Here is a 22,581-nt window from a genome sequence, read left to right as displayed (position 1 = left end):
TACGTTTATTCAATGAGGGTGGGTAATTATCAAGGATAGAACTGATAACGGTGTGGATAATAAACATTGACAATTACGTCATTAGCTTTACTAGCGTGTTTACTTATTATATTCCTGCTACATGTGACCAGTTATTTTTTTCAAATGATTTTTATTTGAACCAAACAGCTGTTTCAAAACAAACTGTTATTGTTTTTACTTTTCTTTGTTTACACTTATTTATTTAGCAATTAATGCAGTGAAATTGATATAAAGGATAGGTGTGACGATTAGTTTTGATGTTAGGACACCAAAGTTAAATTATGTGTACTGTGAATGTTATTGGATATTATCGTTTTATTTTAGGTCGTTTCTATTCAGACCTACTGGAAATTGTGTATAGTAGTTTTATTTTGGTGATAATAATTATGGAAGAGGCAGGTATGCTATGGAAGGTGGTATCGTTGACTAGGTCTATACACTTCTCAATTGACTATTTCTCTCTACTGTAGGCTACTTATAATCAGAGTGCGTCTGTGCGAATTGGCTGCAAATCTCACTTAAACGCTTTTCACGTCGTAAAAATTGCAGAATTGCTGTTTTATTGTAGAATTATCGGATTTAAAATGCATATCGTATAGGCCTATGATGGAATAAAAACATATTTGGTCACACAACATTTGTTTACAAGTTGATTTTTCACATTAAAACTGCAAGAAACTTTGCCTTTATTTGTGTAAACTAGCTGATGTAAATTGTACACGGTTTTAACTGACTATATAGGTACTGAATTCCCGTACGTAGGACGGGCTAACACCTCGTATTTATTACATTGATTGTAAGCAGAAATCATCACAGCTGCAGTTTTTACCGAGTACTTATTTATTATTTTTGACTCACAGAGTGATGTCCTTGTAGTTAAACATTTCTGAAAAACAAAAAAAGCCTGCTGCTTGCAATACTGTACAGCACAGAAATTTCACATAAAGCAGTATTTTGATTCGGTAGAAAAACTTATCTAGTTGCCACCGCAATTAATAATACAGGTATTTAAACTTGTTATAGTACATCTCGTTAATCCAAAGACTAAAAAACATCTTGAGAAGGAAAAAAACTAACACACAGTTATTGCTCTTCAATCTAAGCCCTCTATCACAAAGTCTAATAGCCCAGTCAACCTGTGTCGTAAAACACCGGTTGAAGGAAAAAATTAGTAACAAGCTGATTTTTTCCCCATCGACTACTACCATTTAGAGAAGTGTTCAGCCAAAAGTCCCCACCCCTACCCCCCTTGCTTCCCCCCCTACGCCACCCTAAACATATAAAGTGCAAGGGTTTCGTAAATCACGATTTTCTCGTTTGTTAAACAGCGTATTGAATTGCAATTAGTTTTTTGTCTTTGTTATAAAATTTCCTACAATTCTGTTCATTTAACTTTCGTCGTAGCTGTTACCGTTCGTTCGTAATTTGTATGAAAATGTAAAGATTTGAATATTTTTTAACATATAATTTTATTTTTTATCACCTTAACTTTTTTTGCTGACGTTTTATGAGAATATGTTTTGTACAAAAGTTGTAGCTGCTTTCATTAGCTTTAAAATGATACATAATAGTAATTACTTTATTGAAGATCCTTCTAGACCCGGTGTAATGCAGTACTGTCCGCGAGAGTAAAGAAGTCCCCTGAGCTCCGGCCTATTCGTAGTTTGAAGGCGTTACGCTTGAACGTTTCGCGGGACAATTAGAACCGTCTTCACTCTTCACGCGGTACGACGCGTTAATATCAGGTAACACACCATCGACGTCTACACTTTGCCAACATTTCTGGAACGTTAAATCATTGCCCATCCAAGTTTTGTCCAGATAGAAAATTTTCTTATTTTCTTCCCTTAGCTTCCTCATCTCTTGCAAATACTTAAACCTCCAATTAATAATGTCAGGCCTTTCAATCAAACATTTTCTTTTGGAATCGTATTTCTTCCTCTTTAACCCCATATCTTTGAAAAGACGCCAAAGTGCCCATTTGATCCATTTAAAATTAATCCTTTCTCTCAAAACAGATAATAGTTTTTTTTTTTGCTACACTACTGTGAAATAACCTGTTTTCGTTCCATGTTTATCACCTGCGAAAATCCATCATTACATTATTTACTATGGCAAAAGAATGTTAACTATCTTTTTTAGATTTTGCCGACGTAAACAAACAAATATTTGGTATCGCTTTATCAACTGTTTAAATTTTCTGAAAAGTAACGTTCAAAACACGAGTGAAAGTGGGTCTATAAAATAATGATCAGCCTTCTTGCATTTTCAGCTATTTATTATTTGATCTTTTTGAACTTATCGTATCGTTTGATAGGTAATTAAAAATGCTAAATAAAAGTACTCTTAACATTTTTTCATAAAATCAGCCATTCTTTAGTAATTTAAGTTTAAACATTTTAAATGGCCGCCATTTTGAGATTTTAGGTTGAATCAAGATGAAATATTTTTCGAACACGGGTCTCCTCTACCTTAACCTACAGACCAAGTTTCATAAAGATCGGTTAAAAATATTAAAAGATAAAATTGTTTATGTAAAAAATACAAACGGGCGGATATCTGGTTAACAAAGCGATTTTGAAAAAGTGTTATTCTTGATTTTCTCTTTATTTTGACCCAAGGAATCACTAGGTAAAATATGTCTTCACCTTTTTTGAACACCCTGTATACATAGTAGCGCCACATTTTGAGCTGCAAGGACTGTCCAAATCCAAACAGAACTCCAATACGCAATCATACGAGAATGCACTGAATCATCAAATGGCGTGACCACAAGATGATAATCCACTTACCAAAACAAAGATATGAGTATTTATGTTTACAACAGTTGTTTACAGATAGCTATCGAGGCGAGGCACTCAGATGCTTAGCGCCTGCAAATAGTGTGCGATAACCTCCAAACATAGCTGCGTATCGCTCTGGCTCGAGGGACTTCTTTACTCTCGCGGACAGTATGTGTACTCAATCAGTGGGCTAAGTGGGGCTGGCGCGGGGTTGCAATACTATCATTGTTGTAATATGGAGATTTTTTTTTACTTAAGATACACTATTGTACTATCATAAAAAAAAGCAATCGAAACCCACATGTAAAGTCAATAACATTTAAAGTTCATTTAAAAAATTCATGAAAAAAATTATTTAGTTTATTATTTAAAAGCATGTAATTATTTTTTAGGTATGTAGTATTTTAAAATGGTGTTATCTTTGAACAAAGATCTGGAAGTTAAAAATATAACATACATCGAATTGCAATTGTTTTATTCCTTTTGTAATATCAATTCCCTACAATCATGTCTAGTTAAATATCATCGTAACTGTTACCGTTTGTTTGTTATGCGTAGAAAAATTAAAAGATTAATATTTTATGGACTTGTAATTTCATTTTTTTTCAAAACTTTTAATGCAGTCATTTTATGAAAGTATTTTCAAACAAAATTGTAGCTGTTATAAGCTTTAAAATGATACATTGAAACATGTACTTTATGGTTATGTAACGCCATATATCAACCCTGAATGCATGTTGTGCACTTTTTTATGCGGCGCTCCATAGCTGATCCGTTACCGCACTCGTGCATGATGTTTCTACCCATCCCATTATTGTATTTTTCTCATTTATTTAAATTTTAATACACCAAAAAACAATAGGAAAGCAGTTGATTTAGTTCATACTGTAATTCAACTTCCAAACAAACTATAAGTAAATGTATTAAAATTAGGAAAAATTATTGGGGTGATTAGGTTTGGCCCAGGCAAGAAGGATTTGTTTACCTTGATATGCTAGGTTTTTGAAACAATCCGTTCAATCACCCATTACGTGTGCAGGTCGTGGTAGAGCAGTTAACGATTTATTAAAAGAATCATTCATAAAAGTTTGCGATTGAATTGAGCCAATTGAGGAAAATTATGATAAAACTAAAACTATGAACAAGGCCCGTTTTTCCCCAGTTACATTGGTAGAATACCCATTAAATAATTTATAGTTTAAGAAATATTGTAAATATGACATTAAAAAAAATGAATTCTCTATAATTTAACTTTCCAATAATACTGGAATTCTGCCAATAAAATAAAAAATATTTTTTTGCATTTTAGGTTTCAAAAGTTTTAAATGGCTCTCCTGAAAAGTTTTGAAAAACTGACTTAGCCCGGTTTTCCCCTGGACCCTTCAAATCCTCCATAGTTTGTTTAATAAATAGGGTGGACAAGATTTTCTCTGAAACTTGGTACTCTTAAAATAAAAGGCATAACGATGATAAGATTAAGAGAATAGTTTCTACAGCTGCGGCTTTGATAAGACAAGAAATTAAAAACCGAGTGTATGTACTCGTCTTACCCCAGTGTTGAAAATATAAGATCAGGGGGGGAAAGAAGTTGTAAGGGAAAAATTGCAATTTGATGTATTAGTAACTTAACTTAACTTAAAATCATGATAATGGAATTATTTTGTTAAAAAGTAACATCCAATAAAATTATTACGTACATATAAAATGATTTCATGCTTTTTAAATACAATGGATGTAAGCAAATTGTATTGACTGCACATGGGTTTTGATTTGGTTGTTTTGTTGGCAAATTCCTAATATAGGAAATAAGCTATTACCGTAGGTCTCATGGTAAGACCTGGACCCGGGCCAGATTGAGGCCCTCAGAGGCCGAAAACACCCTTTACCGTTCAAATTCATAAATAAAATGTAAAATTTAAGATTATATATATATATGAGTCCGTTCAAGCAAAAATGATCCGATTTTGATGAAATTTGGTACAAACATATCAATACGTTTATTCGAACGAGTTTTGCGAACCAGTATGATGGACTATGGGAATAGGGGTTTATGGGTGTTTTTATGGGGTAAAAGTTGGTTATTCCCATTTCTACCCTAAAACCACAAAATATTACAATTTCTTTTCAAACCATTTTGTAGAGCTTAAAAAATAAATATTTTTTTATTATAACGGTTACGGAGATAATTCATAAAAATTAAAATTTAAAATTCCGATTTTATTCTTTTGGAGAAAAAAAAACTGTTGTAGTTTGCTTGTTTATAGATATATTTTAATCAAATTTATTTATTTCATAAAAAGCTATCAAGATTTCAATAAAAGAACACTATTCAATACCTTGGCTGTAGCAGCAAACCTAAGTATTCATTAAAATAATCTGATCAGGAAATAATTTTGATGATTTTAAGGGAATGTTATAGTAAATATCCAGCCAGGTAAATGAAAATTTGCTTAGTCTCAGGTTTTCTGCGGTGGGGTATGGAGATAATGCAATAGTGTACCTTAAAAAAAAAAAAAAACACTCTCCATATTACAACAATGATAGTATTGCAACGCCGCGCCAGCCCCACTTAGCCCACTGATTGAGTACACATACTGCATTACACCGGCTGAGTCTCGTAGGATCTTCAATAATGTAAGTACTATTATATATCATTTTAAAGCTAATGAAAGCAGCTACAACTTTTGTACAAAACATATTCTCATAAAACGTCAGCGAAAAAAGTTAAGGTGATAAAAATAAAATTATATCTTAAAAAATATTCAAATCTTTACATTTTCATACAAATAACGAACAAACGGTAACAGCTACGACGAAAGTTAAATGAACAGAGGAAATTTTATAACAAAGACAGTAAAACTAATTGCAATTCAATAGGCTGTTTAACAAACGAGAAAAACATGATTTACGAAACCCTTGCACTTTATATGTTTAAGGGGGCGTAGGGGAGGGGGGAAGCAAGGGGGGTAGGGGTGGGGACCTTTGGCTGAACACTTCTCTAAATGGTAGTAGTCGATGGGGAAAAAATCAGCTTGTTACTAATTTTTTCCACCTAAAAACACAGGTTGACTGGACTATAAATGAAATGAAATGAAAAATGTCTTTATTTAAGAGGCGAAGTTAGGACTAGCAAGTCCTCTCTACCACTTAACCTCTAAAACATCTAAGATCTTTCTAAGATTTTTTTCTATACATGATTTAACTCTTTGTCATGAGGATAAAAAATAACTTATAATATAAATTACGTTCTACTCACAAATGGCCAACCTATTTGACATAAAGAGTGGGTAGAAATTACTGTACAAACAGTCCAAAATTATTGTACTAACAACTTTTGTATTATGATTGAAAACAAGCAATTCAGAGGATAAAATGACCAAAAACTAAGACTAACTTAGGTTATGTTTATTGAAGGCTGGCTAGGGTAAGGGACCGTAAGAATATAAATCTTTAAGAAGTTGCGTTCACTTGCATTAGACTACACTGAGTGACTGGTGAGTACAGTATAACTGGTGTTAGGTATTTGGTTGATAGAAACAACACACATTCAAGTAATTGGTAAATCCCTGAAAGCTGCAGCTGCTGTTACTCAACTACTTCCAATACTATTGGTAACCGGAATTGAGAGCAGTGGATCACCTGAAGAATGAAAAAAACTGCTGATTGTGTGATTATTAAAGTTAAAATCATCAACAAAGTGCCAACATGGAGCAACTGTTGATCAACTTTTTGGATTCATTGATGGAATAAATAAATCAGGAAAACGTCATGCTAATGAGTAGTGCAAATTCTCAGGAAGAAAAGTGAGGAAACTCTGCAAATATTTCCTCAGTGTACATCATGTATCCGGTACCGAACTTTATCACAAATTTTTAACATTTTCAAAGACATTGAAACAGGATATAAACACCCATTGATTATAATTACTATTGGATTTTTTTATATCATTGATTTCTGTGACACTAATTCTAGTCGACTACTCCTGGAGCTTCCATGGGGCCTCCTCTGGATTTCTTTACCTTACTTTATTAGTCACTTACCTTGCTCTATCCTTCCCAGGTCTTATCTTCCTCCAAGTATCCATTTGAATTCCAACTCTTCCTTTACCAGCAAATCACATGCCAGAGCATTTTTGGTAATGTCTCTATGATTCTCAAGGTTTGTCCCACCACTATTTTATTTTGATCTGAACTTCTGTACACTCTTGGTTTGTTTGCTTCCATAGGCCGCTAATTTGGCATTGTTTCCAACTTCCAACTATGGTACTTGAAAATCTTCTTATCTATCTGTACATACTTCCAGGGGTGATATCTATATATATAAAATCCATTGTATGTTTGTTTGTATGTATGTTTGTTTGTTTGTCCTTTATGGACTCCGAAACCGCTCGACAGATTGTAATGAAACTTTTCATGCATTATTAAGCATTATTCAAGGATGGTTTGTGTGAAGTTTGGTGCAGATCCGCCCCAGTGGCTCTTGAGTTCCCCATGTTAACCTTATGAGTACTCATATTTAAATTGAATTAAAGAATCTTAACAGCTGGTTCAACTAAACAATTTGATTCTGTGATGTTCAATAGCATTAAAAAGTTAATAGGTTTACCAACAGGGTGGAGCACTATTATTATTTTTATTTATGACAACAGTCAATTTGTAACCAAAGGGTGAGTGAGCGTAGCGAATGATTTTCGACTCGAAGGCGATTTAGCGTAGCGAATGTATGGTCGTAATGGTCGTAACCTGAAGGTGAGTGAGCGTAGCGAACTAACTGAGACCAGGTGATTGAGCCATGCGAACGAGCTCATCTTGAAAATGAACGAGCATTTGACATAAAACCACATTAGGACAGGACAACGTCTGTCGGGCCAGCTAGTTCATAATAAACTACCAACTAATATTATTTATAAATCAAGTAAAATGTTAATGCTTCCAACGTCATCTTATCAGCTGGTAGGCCTAAGACCAATTCAATTGTTAATGAGTGGTTGGTACGATGAGTCACCGTAGCAATGAGAGGTTATTAATGAAAACATAACCTCTCTTACAAGTTATGAGTAGTGATTGTTAGTAATAAAATAACGGTCCTAGGCAAAGTAGTGTAAAGTAACTTGCGTAAATAGCCTTTACCTGATCGTTACGTGAACTACTACTATTAAAATGCTGCTTTTAATTATAAACCTGAAATAACACAATGGTTTGTATGAATATATTTAATAGTCTAGTTTTCTTTGGTGTCATTATATCCTTCACCCTTGTCAAAACACCCAGCTTACTTGGAACTCAAGATTTTCCTCTTCCTACTCCTTTAATACACAGTCTTGGATCCTGGCTAAACCATTAGGAGCAAACTAAAATATAATCCTGCATAAGAAATTCTTGCTTTCAAATTTTGACGCTATTCATGTCCATAAATACTTATGAATAAGGTTTCTATGCTATGACTATGAAAATTACTCCAGGTGAATATTGAAAGTTATTGCAATTGTGCTTTATTGATTATGGAAAACATAACACCTCTCAAACTTTTGCAATTAAATACTATCAGTGGAGTCTAACACGCTAAGAGCCTATTTATCTTTTCTTGTTCATGTAGAAATTTTACAATCATACCATTTAAGTAAATTGATGTCTCTCTACTCTGTATTAATATAATGATATAACTCTTGGGCCATATTAGGGCCAATTAAAGCAATAACAGTTTACCCTTCAGTAATAATCCTTCAAATACAGTAGGCTCCCTCTTATCGGGACTCCTCCGAACTAAGGCCAGTCCGAATAACGGGTTGAACCAACGTACCCAGAATTACTCGAGAACCAACCCAAATATTTTACTTAAATTTGGAAGAGCATTATTGTATATTTAGAGACATGATCACTGGTACGAAAAAGTCGTTTCAGTATCGCCCAATCCCTGACCATCCGGTCCGGTTAAACTGATATGCTGAGAAAAAGTCTAGTCAGGTTAAAAGGAATCTATATAGAGAGAGTCTACTGTAAGTAAACTTTTGGTCACAAAGTTTTTCTATTTCTTTTATTGAATGTATTTTGTTTTCATGCTGTTATAGGTTCCAGTGAGTCAGGTTCAAGTAGCTCCAGCTCTGAAGAAGCGGTTCCTGACTTCCCTCCTCTCCAATCCCCTCTATCCTCGCCCCACCATCCTCTACAGTCTCCCCTGTCTTCCTCTAACCCTTCAGCAGATATAGATCCTGGACCAAACACCTTCGCTGTAGGTGACATTGTCTGGGGCAAAATACATGGTTTTCCATGGTGGCCTGGAAAGGTAAAGTATACAATATATATGTCAAACACTTCCCAAAAATTGTAATTAAAGTAAAAAGCAAACATACAATACCTACATTCAGAATTTGGAACTCTTTGCCAAAGTTTAAGATGATATTAAAAAGGAGTTTTAAAAAATGTATAAGGTATTAAGGTAAAAGGTATTAAGGGGAATATGATTTATTAAGCTACAAAATCCTTGATATAACTAATATTTAGTCCGGTCCCTTGATATCCGTTATATCAAGGATTTTGTTTGCATGAGGTTAGGTTTGCAAAGAATTGGCCAAGTCAAGGTTCACTAACAGCATAGGTAAATGTCGGTCGACTTGTTAAAACACAATTAAAGCAAAGGCTAAACTAGCTATATTGTAAGTGTTGGAAATTTAAGAAAACCCCCATATTCTTTTAACATAACGTAACTTTATTTTCCTAGGTATGCACTGTACACTGTACAGTATTCACAAAAATACAATTCTAATATGTCAATAGTAATGTACAGCACCACCTCAAAACAAAAAGACCAGTTCTAGCATATGCTATACAGTATAAATAATAAATTTTTCATTGAGCGGAGCAAAGCGAAGCTCTTTGGGATCGGCTTCAATGCAAACTTTCTAACACTATCCCTTATTAACGGCTGAACATATTTTAGCCAAACTTACAAAGGTTGTTTCGACAAATGTTTAGAAGGTTTAAGACAAAACAATTTCATTTTTTGATAATGCCTATGTAGTTCAAAAGTAAATCAAAGATTTTAAATTTTAACATTGGCCTTGTAGGTTGCCATGATGGTTACAAAATAACGACGTAAATGTAAACAAAACAAAGAACCATAGCATAAGTTTAAAATCAATCCAATTATCATACGACCTAAACTCAGTACAAAAGATAAACATTCGGATGATGACCATTGATAAAATAATACAGAGAAAATATTACACGCCATTTGGAAACTACCACTGATCGAATAGGTACAGTATTTTATAGATTTTATTTATCTAGATAAATAAAATTAGAGTTTTGCCTGTACATTGCTCAGAATCATAAATTTTTAGGTTATTTTTACGTTTTATAAATTAAAGAAGCCAAAACAAGTCTCATCTAAATTTCTGTCTGTCTCTCTGTCACGGCCCAAGAGCCATTTTACATGGCCATCTCCTGAAAAACGAGAGTACCTATCAAGATCAAAATCATTTTAATGTACTCACTGGATTGGCGAGAGTGTCTTTAGCTATTAAAATATGGCCTCACTACTTTGTAAATCCATTGTCGCAGCGATACCTCGATGTTATGTATGGAGCTGGCTTTACATCATGTATTAATAACCCAACAAGAGTCACACATAACTCAGAGAGCTGCATTGACCACATTTTTACAAATAATAAAAATATTAGCGATGTGAAATCTGCGATAATCAAAACATCGATAACCGATCACTTCATAACCTTGGTAAAATTAATCTGGAAGCTGGACAGATCTTCCTGTATGCCGACGACACCGCTCTTCTGTTTGAGGGCGATAGCTGGGAGGAGGTGTATCAAGGTGCGGAGCGGGGCTTACTCACCGTCAAGCGATGGTTCGATCAAAATAAACTCACGGTAAATATATCTAAAACTAAGTATATGCCAATCTCCCTCAGAGCTGACTACGACCCTAGAAACCTAGAATTAAAACTACATAGTTGTAGCGCTGGCAATGTGTGTGACAAGTGTGAAAGTATTGAATGTGTCAGTGAATTTAAATATTTAGGTGTGATATTTGATCGACGTTTAAAATGGTCTGGCCATATTAATCAAATCAGGGTCAAACTACGTAAATTTATCTTTGTTTTTGCAAACCTATCAAATATTTTACCAATTAATTTGTTAAAGAATGTCTACTATGCTTATGTACAATCTGTTTTGCAATATGGAAATCTGGCCTGGGGTGGAGGATACAAAAGTATACTTGCACCAATAGAAATTATTCAAAAAAGAATAATCAAGATTGCACTCCACAAACCTATTCGATATCCCTCTGAAACAGTTTTTGATGAGTTCAAAGTACTTAATATTTCCCAGCTATATACTAGATCTTTAATAATATATATTTTTAAGAATAAACAATATATTTTTTGCCAACCAACTCACAACTATCCAACTAGATTTTCAGTTAATATTGGTATCCAATTGCCAAAAGTGAAAAAAACGATAAATAAAACTTCTCCACAATACATTGCAAAAATAATGTTCTCAAAGTTACCTAATAGTTTAAAGTATCCCGAACCTTGCAGTTTGCAAACATATAAAAATCAAGTAGACAAATGGTTAGTGGAAACAGGCCGTGGCCAGATTGATTGTTATCTTGTGTCATTGTATTCGTAGTTTGCGTGTGCGTGTGCGTGTGTCGTCGATGATGTGGCTGTCTGTGTGAGTGGGAGAGTGAGTGAGTGAGTGAGTGAGTGAGAGAGTTGCATGAGAGAGAGAGAGAGAGTAGGCTCGCCGCTGGCCCACAGCCCCACAGGGACAGAGCAGTGACGGCCCTTTAGGGCTACCAGCCGCCTGTACAGGGCCTGTAGTAGTGAGTCGTTGCATGCGTTTGTGTGTGTGTGAGTGTGTGTTGTTTGTGCGTGAGTGTGGGTAGAAGATGTATGAATGGTTTCCAAGTCCCAGTGCTTTTCACAGTATTATTAAATACAGTACCCTTAAATATCCTTTTTTCTAGTTTTTTATCGTTTATTTATTATTATTAGATTTGTCTCTATCTTTACTTTTTTCAGATATTTCCATAATACTTTCGTTATCTGCTGTGGCTTCCTGGTAAAAATGTTTTTTTTTCCTTTTTGGTAAATGTGTAATTAGTAGTTAGAGTAACAATTATTATTAAAACGATGTTAGATTATAATATGGATAGTCTGATAATAACTCGTTCCCCACGCACAGGCTTCGCCTATGTGGGGAAATTCCATTAATATTAAGAATACTGTTTTGTAATTTTTTGTTTATCATGGAATAAATGATGTTTGAATGAATGAATTTTGAATAAATAAAATTACGGATGTTTAAAAACCCCAATTTTGTGCGATTTTTGTCAATTTTTCTCCCAATGTTTATCACATAGTCATCTATGAAATAACGAACAGCTGTTCGGATCAAGATTATTTTTTTTAACTGTTACTGATATGTTTACATTGAATGTTTTTTACAAATACCGCAACCATTTCCGATCACGTTTTGAAAGCAAATCCAAACCAAGTGAGATTAAAAACGTTTTTCCTTACATAACGGATTTAATTAATCGCAAGTGCAATCATGTGTAGGGTTACCGTAAATGAAAATAGAGATTCTTTGTGTATACAATTGTTCTTGAGTTTTGATAACTGGGAAAAAGACCTTGAATCAGTGTTGTATATGGCTGGGAAACTTACATTTTTTAAATAAGCGTTACCAATAGCTTACAAAAAAGGTTTCAACTCATTGACAGCACTCCAATGGTTGTGTAAAGTGTAAAGTGACAACTGCAGAGGGTGAATGTAACAGGGGTTTACAGATTATGCTCAACTCGCTTTTCCAATGTGTCTTCTCACCGCTATGTATGTGCTGCAATCGCTGGACCATACAGCCAATAGACCAATTGCCCATCTCTTAGGTTCGTAGGCCTAAACAATTATTCATAACCAAATTTCAACAACGATCCTTGATACTGGTACTTTTACCTAGAATACATGGCCTTAGTAAATTAATACTTAGTAAATAAATGTAAAACGTTGAAAAACCCAACATTGTGATTTCCTTCTGATGTTTACTAGATATACCAAACATGTTTTAAAGAATACATCTATTAGATATACCAAACATGGTTTAAAGAATACATCTATTAAATAACAAAAAGTTTTTGGGATTAGGTGGTTTTTTCAAACTGTCACCGATATGTTTACATAAAAGTTGTTTACAAATAATGTAATTAATGGGTAATAACTTTGATTTTCGATAACTTTTTGTGAGAAAATCCAAAACCAAGAGAGATCAATAACCTCGGGACTTGATTTACGCATTTAGTTGGTCGGATGTACCGTTACTAAGTTCTTAACTGTAAACCTTGGTTTTTGGTACTGGTTCTTTTCCTTAGAACCGGTGATAGCAGCGAGAATCATTTTTACGTACCAACACATTATACAAATTTACACCTTATTTATTACAGTCGTATTCAATTTAATTGATGTCTTACTGTATAAGTTTTGCTTTTTCTGTCTGGATTCCAAAATGTTAGTTTGTGCTAAGAAAATTATAACCCATTTGAGCAAAACATTTATTCAGCAAACCATCATGTTCAAACGCTTTCCGTTGTCTATGTATTTTGTGTGTATGTCTGTTGGTAGTGCAAATTTCTCAGTGTTCTGTACGGACAGGACAAGAGCACCTTTGATAGGGAAAATTTCAACCGGAATGTTTAATGGTGAGGTTGAGTTAGTATTTCAACTACTTTTAACCATTGTGAAAAGTAGCTTCAATTATAGACTTTAGGGCTATGCCTCATAGATCTACAGGGTGATTTGTACTCAGTGTGACAACATTTTTTTGATGTAAGTACAAAGTAAATGAAGTGTGATGATGCATATCAAATGTTCCAAGTCTCAAAATTAGTGTCCCAAAAAATTATTTTATGTTTTTCAAAAATAACCATGCTTTTAAACTTAATACAGCGATTTCTCAATTACCTGTATATGGATTTGAGTAGATAATGTCATTTTCGTGTTCTACATTAAATTTTGAACAAGAATAATGGAAAATGACGGAGGATCAGTTGTAAAAACTCCATTGTAAATTGTATTTTCACACCCTGTATACAAGAAAGTGTCGGAATATGTTAAAAACTGTGCCATTTTATAAGCTATCCAACCATATGCTACACTATTGAGGTTTAGATATTTTTTGTTTGTTTTAGTGGTTTGAATACCAGAAAACAGGGAACTTTTTACTGTTTTTACTGTTCAAGCTGAATCAAAAATACAACTTTTAATACATGCCGAATTTCTATGTTTTAAATGTTAAAGACACCATGCTTTGTAGTCTTCAAACCATTAAAGCGTACATAAGCAGACATAAACCTCAATAGTATAGCATATCGTTGGAAAGCTTATAAAATGGCGCAGTTTTTAACATATTCCGACACTTTCTTGTATACAGGGTGTGAAAAATGCAATAGACCATTGTTTTTACAATTTTTATCAAACATCTTAATTTTTATCTTTGAATCTTTTTACAATGGAGTTTTTACAACTGATCCTCCGTCATTTTCTATTATTCTTGTTCAAAATTTAATGTAGAACACGAAAATTACATTATCTACTCAAATCCATATACAGGTAATTGAGAAATCGCTGTATTAAGTTTAAAAACATGGTTAATTTTGAAAAACATAAAATAATTTTTTGGGAAGCTAATTTTTAGACTTGGAACATTTGATATACATCATGACACTTCATTTACTTTGTACGTACACCAAAAAATTTTGTCACACTGAGTACAAATCACCCTAAAGCATTTTTTTGACTTGAAACTGTCAGATGCTGTATTTGTTTATATATAACTAGCTGTACCCGCGGGCTTTGCCCCGACCGTTTCCCCCGAAGTTCGTTTGCTACGCTTACTCACCTTTAGGTTGGAGTTTGTTCGCTGCGCTCACTTGCCTTCAGGTTAGCTCGTTCGCTACACCAACTCGCCTCCAGGTTTAAGTTTGTTCGCTATGCTCACTCACCTTTTGGTTGCAAGCTGTTGTCATAAATGTAAAAAAATAGTGCTGCACCCTGTTGGTAAACCTATTAACTCTTTAATGCTATTGAACATCACAGAATCAACTTGTTTAGTTGAACCAGCTGTTAAGATTCTTTACTTCCATTTAAATATGAGTACTCATAAGGTTAACATGGGAAACTCCAAAGCCACTGGGGCGGAGCCCAAGAGCCCGATCAGAATAAAAACTACTTAGTTTTCCTATTTAATGCCCAAAGAATCGGTGTACCGAATTTCAACCTCCTAGGTAAATGGGAAGTGGGAGAATTAGTGATGAGTGAGTCAGTGAGGGCTTTGCCTTTTATATATACAGGGTGTATATAAAGTCCAGCATGGGCTTAATATTTTCTAAACGACAACAGATAAATCAATAAGATTTGGTACATCAACACCACACCTAAAAATCTACTTTTTCAAGGAACTATGAATTTTCTGTCATATCATGGGGACGTCCCGCAAGGAGTCGGAAGAAAATCTTAAATGGAAGCATAGGTCAATATGCACACCAAATGAAAGGTCTTTTTTAGTAGAATACAATGCTGCAAATTGCACTTCAAAAGGTTGATCCTGCGCAAAGTGGCAGCCGTTCAAAGATTTCTTGAATCTGCCATTTTGAATCTTTGAACGACTGCCATTTTTTACTCAGGCGTTCTTTTTAGCTTGAATTTACGGCATTGTTATCTACTAGTGAAGACCTTTAATTTGATGTGCATATCGACCTATGCTTACGTTAACAATTTTTTTCCGTTTCCTAGGGCTGTGCCCCCTGAGGAGTAAGCGTATAATAGCAATGCAAATTAAATGAATCTTTGAACAGCTGTCATTCTTGGCTCGGTTGTCCGTTTGAGTTCAAATTTGCGGCATTATATTCTGCTAGTAAAGACCTTTAAACTGATGTGCATATTGACCTATGCTCCTATTTAAGATTTCCTTCTGACTCCTTGCGGGACGTCCCCATGATATGACAGAAAATTCATAGTTCCTTGAAAAAGTAGATTTTTAGGTGTGGTGTTGATGTAACAAATCTTATTGATTTATCTGTTGTCGTTTAGAAAATATTAAGCCCGTGCGGGACTTTATATACACCCTGTATAGATAGTTTATATATATCTGAAAATATGCAAACCAACTGCTGTTATTTATATAAGAAGGTTTCAACTGACTACTATAAGATCCCCGTGCGTAGAACGGGCACACAGCTAGTGTAATCTAAATTAGGTTATAACAAAAAATATTTATATTTTGTGATTTGGAATTAAAACAACCACATGAATCAGCAGTTTTAATTATCTAGGTATTATAAAATCAATTTTTCTAAATAGGCTAGAAGATGCGGACTTATTATTTAGTTAAATCAAGTCAACTACTTATTCTATTGTTAAATTTAATGTGGGAATGTTTGAGTGTGCCAGTGTCAACTAAATATAACCACGTGTGTTTGACAGCAAATATATAATGTTCATCTAATGAGGATTCTGTACATTCCCTGTGTGATGTTGCAGGTGACCAAGATCTGCACACGTAGAGATGGTGAGCCAGCACAAGCACATGTCTCCTGGTACGGGTCCTCCACATCCTCTCTCATGTCTTGCCAACATCTCAGCCCCTTCCTCGAGACTTTTAAGGTGTGTAACTGATAGTATGCAACACAAACATCTACCCTTCCTTGGTGAGCTATTAAATGATACCTAAATTCTTTGCTATTCAAGGGTGAAAGATAAAAGCTCTGGCACAGAAAATTTCTTTTGAGCGCGCCAGAGATGACCGAGACAGAATTAAAATGCTTAAACTTGAGTGCAACTTCCTAGCTGGAGAGACGACGTCTTAGATATTGATCTCTGATTGGTTGTCTTGGTCATTGATTAGATCTTACTGTTCACCACACTTACAACACTTATCAACTAAAACCTCTTTAGAGTTCAAACAATTAATCTAAGTTTAATTAGTTAAGCTGATCAAAGATGCGATTTTCTACAGCTGTCCACCGTATCACAACACGTTTCATTGGCTTGAACTAATGACTACAAAGAAACAAAGAGACCAGTGAATGGTAGATTGTTAACAGAGGAAAATATCTAACAACTAATTTATGGTTGACTTTTACAGGTCCGATTCAATAAGAAGAAAAAATCTGGACCTTACAAAGAAGCAATCAAGCAAGCAACCAGTGAAGCTTCAGACATTCCGCAGAAGATTCTGCACAGTCCACTGCGTAGTCTTATGTCTTCCCCTGCACACGTGCATGTTACCTCCTGAATAATCTAGTTATAGTAATCTGTAGTAAACTGTTCTTGACATTTTTATGAAGTACTGTGCAAATCTCTACCCTAATCTCGATTTGAAACAATGTGGTTTTTTATTTCCAGTTGAGTTTTTTAGTAAATATTTCTTTTAAGTTTATTTTTCTAAGCAATTCAGCAGAGTGACCCTAAAACAGCTTATTTAATTTATTGTGTACTAATAATTGTAGTGTGCCTACAAATTAATAAGAAATACAAAGTATTTAAGTTAAAATGATACTTCTTTAATGTTCAATACAATTGTTGCACAAGTTGGTTGTTTAATAATATTACATGTAGATCAGTAATAATTTCTGTAAAAGAGAAAACACATCCTTGTCATAATCTCAAATGAATTGAAAATACAGTAATAACGTAATTTATTTATGATATTTAGGTTATTTAAATAAATTAATATAACAAATTTTCACCATTTACTACAAAGTAATAATATAAAAGATGTTAATTACCGTAAATAATTAATTACATAAATATGTTTACAATTTGAGAAATTTCTTTAAAGTAATGCACTATTACAAACGTACTACACCAAAATGTAGATACAATAAACGACTCTCTTTAAGAATTAATATTTTGTAAAATTATTTATTTTTTGTATTAATTCAGGTGAGTTCATCACCAAAAATTTAAGTCTGATAAGATGAGGTGTTCTGCTGTTTTGGCTGATATGTATTACCACAAGTATGTATATTCTGTATGAACTTAAAAAGTTACTACTGTAAATAGTTCATTTTGTAAACATTTATAAAACATTAAAACACAATTATTATAAAATGTTTATTTTGCTACTTTCCTAATCTCAAACTCACAGAATAAAACTTTATCAACTAACAGTAAACCTGACTGAAAACAAAAGTTTTCATCAACCGCGGGATGGTTGCGTTTCGGGGGTATGGCCTTGGGGGAAGGTTGTTAAGACAGCAGCGGGGTCATTATGAGCGCCATCCTGAAAACATTGTTAACACCTGACTACTTAAAAAGACGTGACTCAGCACCTACCAGTCCGCATGCATAGTTGTGAACTTCTCTACTTTTGGTCATTTAGCCAAACATATCGATCTTATATCACTGCTCTACCTATTTTTTACGGATTTTCTTCTTCCGTTACATCATCTGTAATGCCTTCAAAGAACACTTTCAGAAATGAAGAGTTTGTACCTTTACGTAAGGAAAAGTCATCAAACAGGGAGAGTGGCAAAGAATCTAGTTCCTAACTGAGATACAATTATTTCAACTTATTGGGACTGTCACAGACACATAGAATCCAATTGAATAACTTTTGAGGGTTCACTGCTACTTCCTTTGAACGAATATATACATAGGAGTAGCATAGGTCCCCTGGTTCTACTGTTAATGTTATTAACTTAGGATCAGGCCAGTTACGTAAATTTTTTTATGATCTATACCGGTCTGTTCTAATATTCGTGGTATGGACCATTATTCCAACATTTTATTCATTATAAAAGATACCCAGGGGCTAAAAGTCTATTTTAAAATATCACATACAATTTTACGGAAACGGTCAATGCTGCTACTATAACATTACAAGCTACTTTACTAAATAACCTATTTAACAATATAACTTGTAAAGATTTTTATAGAGTGTCTGTATATTTGATTTAGTAAATTATACCTTTGACTATTAACTCAAGTAATATTTACTACCATCTTGTACAATCTTCTAAGCTTTATGGATGTTAGTTGAGACTTAGACTTAAGCATTAACTGGTGTTGATTAAATGAAAGAGTTTTAAAGTACGCAAATAAAACTTACAGATGAGAGTGAAAACTGTTTTATGTGAAGTTGAAGTTACTGCCTCATCATAAAAAACGTGATCTTCAAATTAATGATCTCCTGTTCATACCATTCAAATGAAAATTTTTGGGAAATTTAGAACTTTTGATTGACACTAAGAATACTACCATTTGCAATAAACTGTGAGGAAAGGTTTATAAAAATCCTCAAAGTATAAGCAGATATTATTTAAAAAATTCATACATATATGTAAATAATGTATGTATGCAAATGAGTATGAGATGTTGTATCAGGGTAACCTTCTCAATGGAATATTCAATGCCTTACATATAATCAAGAAAAGTTCCAAGATCTGGTAAATTTAAGGCCAAGGCTAACAGAGCAGGTTCCTTTCCAATCCAGCTTACAATCAAATCTTTATTGCCAGAACGTTTTACAATGTATGGCAGTGTCAACCAGTTATAAATAAATATAAATATAAAGCAGTCCACATATAAACATAGACATACTTAAGTTACATGGTCATTAACATAAAAAAACTCATTTATGTCATATGGACTAATGCTAATAAAAAGATGCTTAACGTTCCTCTTTAAACAGTTAAATTCTAAAGATTTATAATGAGAAGGTAGAGAATTATACAGTTTTTTGCCCATTTCAACAAAACAATTCAAAGTAATTTTTAAATTACTCTGGGAAATAATAAGTGGGTTACGTTTCTAGTTAAATTGATATGAACATTTTTGTTTGTAGATATAGTATGTAAATTCATTTTAGTAAACAACTGACACTCTAAAATATACACTGTACGCACAGTGAGTATATTAAGCTTTCTAAACAATGGATTATAGTGGGTCCAATGTCAACATTTGCTATAACTTAAATATCACGCTTTTGTATAATTAAAATTTTTTTAAATCCTGGTATCATTACCCCATACAATAATTCCATGATTCATAGCTGAGAAGGTAGGTATAATAAAACAACGATGAGAATATCCCTTGACACAATAGATCTTAGCCTAATCAACACAAAAATACCCTTTGATAATTTACTGCATAGCAATCCAATGTGCATATCCAATTTTGCATTACTTTGAAGGGTCAGATCTAATTGTAGTCACTTGGATAAACAAAATAAAAGTATAGGTACCGGTAACTTATCTTAGTTTGTTCCACCAGCTTACCTTGTTAGACCACTAGGCTTTAGACCAAGTGTTTCAATTAATAAAACAAAACAGTAGCAGAAATGCCACAGTTCAAAATCAAACAAAAAGGTTACGTTACACCAACACATTTGTATGGAAACTTGCAGGAAAATCACCCAAAAACTCAAGGTTGTTTTTTTTTTATAAGAATCAAAATGGTTTACAAAATTGATGTGGGCTCTCAAATAGGTGATTCACACTCATTGTCTGTGTATTGTTTTAGTTTATAAGCATATACCTATAGTTTTAATACTTCATACAAGTCCAATCAATTCTTTGATGTAAACATTTTTTTCATTTTGATATCCATTTAATTTTAGATTGGTTTTTACAAGTTAATGCCCGTCAAATTGCTAGGGTACTTAACAGTTATCTTTACTTACACAAAATAACATCAGTGTAATGCTAATTACTTTTGACTACAGGAAAGCCTGACTTGATTTGTTTGGTGAATCCCAGTTGCCTGCCAAGGACACCTGTGTATAAAGGTTATCTAAGGTCATCTCTGGTCACCTTGTCTGTCTGTAATATATATCAGCTGATCTGTTCTACTACCACCAGTGTTGTTTTGTGTGTCACCTGTTCTGTACGTTGAAAACCCTCACAATGAAGTCTACATCAGCACTAGTAGTGTTTATCTTATGTAAGTAACTTATAGAATTAGTTGTAGCAATAATAATATTTTTTTACCGCTATTAGATGTAACATAACTGTGTAGAAATACTTTTTCCTACAGTTACCTGACTAAGTGGGCTTCCTTGCACTGATTATAGAACGCAAAGTAGCTAACTGCTCCATTTACTTATTATTGCTGCACTCATTTTTTTGCCGACCTCATTTATTTTGCAGCACTCCAGTATTCGAACCAAACAGCACAAAACAGTGAATTTTTATTAGGCACGTAACACGTGTACACTTGAAAATAAGTTTGCAACACTTAAAGATACAGCGACTAAGATCAGCTGGTGCAGCGTCTTCCATTTCGTTAAACGCTTGGGTATAACCTAACCTAAAAACTTGTTGTTTAGTGTTCTAAAGAATATTTATTTATATACTTTATAGTAATTGTAGGAAAAATATAATGTGTAACGCCAGTGCAAAGTGCCTTTTCTGCACTAGAGAAATTTTCCGCACTCGCCTGCGGCTCATGCCGCAACATTTCTCTCATGTGGAGCATTAAATGTCTCATTAAGTTATTATCTCATCCAGTTAATAGAATGGACATCAGTATAATTAGAATGATACACTCACTGTTAGACTATGTCAAAACAAAAGTTAGATCAAATAGTAAAGTCGGTGCTAAAAAAGTGGTACCGTATGTTTGATTAAATACAACTTTTGACCTAAAATAAACAATTTGGGAACTTTATCAAACAATATACAGGGTGTTTTTAAAAGAATGCCAGGATTTCAAACTGTCGTTGCTCGGGGATCAAGGTAATTAAACAATTTAAACGTCAAATTGAAGGGAAAAGAATAACGTTTTTTTCTCATTCTTTCATACAATTCGGAATGATTTGATAAAATTCAGATTTTCATCAATCTTAAATGAGCGTAAAACTGGCAAAGTCTGAACGCTTAGGGCGATTGGCAGGTTTATCTGATGGCTTAACTGACTCTTTTTCGGCACAAAGACTCTATCTTTTATAGATAACATCATAAAGTGACCATTTTAGGTGTGTTAAACTGAAGACTTTTTCGGGCTTCTGATGCAGAATCGTCGGATTTCTTCGACCATGTAATCGCTTGTCTTTAGCCGGCCAGGTGAAGGTCTTTTCAAAACACTTCAGTGCCACGAAACTCATTAAACCAATTCTTTGTTTGAAGTTCATTGTTGGTGATGGTGAGTTAATGTTGTTCAAAGGTTTATTGCGGACATTTTCCATCACGAAAGTAAAAAACAATACACAACGTTTCGGGATCTGGAATCTGATCCCGTCTTCAGGTGAAAAAACTTAACTAACACATTACAACTAACAATACACAAACGCCCAACCTAAGTTGGAATACACTACCGAGGGTAGTAGTCAAAAAATATGCTCTGTATAGCAGTCAAGTCATGACTGGATACATGGCAGTCTGAAGACGGGATCAGATTCCAGATCCCGAAACGTTGTGTATTGTTTTTTACTTTCGTGATGGAAAATGTCCGCAATAAACCTTTGAACAATCATTAAACCAGTTTCAAGTTTCTTTATCATCAAGTAGGTAGATTTAAATTTAGTTTAATTTAGCAATGGATATAAACTCTGCGAACTACAGATTACAATCTGTGCCCTCTGTTGCGCCGTAAACGTCGCACTGGCGTCAGGCGTATATGGCCTATCACCCCGAAACTCACCTGTTTTACACATGCCAAGGTCAAAGTTTCCTCCTTTGCTACACGGGAAACAAAACTTAGTTATTTTAGCTTCAATTTGACGTATAAAACGTTTCGTTACCTTGAATAGTATCCAAGC

General features: G+C 33.9%; 1 protein-coding gene across 1 annotated transcript in view; it reads left to right on the top strand.

The window, feature by feature from the left end:
- LOC128986064 (PWWP domain-containing protein 2A-like) overlaps positions 1–17,914 on the top strand; it is a 54,276-nt gene extending 36,362 nt beyond the window's left edge. The window contains exons 3-5 of the mRNA XM_054406164.1: positions 8,872–9,086; positions 16,362–16,484; positions 16,966–17,914. Of these exons, the coding sequence (XP_054262139.1) occupies positions 8,872–9,086; positions 16,362–16,484; positions 16,966–17,115 (488 nt within the window). The 3' untranslated portion in view covers positions 17,116–17,914. The remainder of the gene's footprint in view (positions 1–8,871; positions 9,087–16,361; positions 16,485–16,965) is intronic.
- The last annotated feature ends 4,667 nt before the right edge of the window (positions 17,915–22,581 follow it).

This window comes from Macrosteles quadrilineatus, unplaced genomic scaffold (genome assembly GCF_028750875.1).
Source record: "Macrosteles quadrilineatus isolate MER2022 unplaced genomic scaffold, UCM_ALF_1.0 Scaffold_2__2_contigs__length_208266976, whole genome shotgun sequence".
NCBI classification, from domain to species: domain Eukaryota; kingdom Metazoa; phylum Arthropoda; class Insecta; order Hemiptera; family Cicadellidae; genus Macrosteles; species Macrosteles quadrilineatus.
This window is presented reverse-complemented; position numbering and strand designations above follow the sequence as displayed.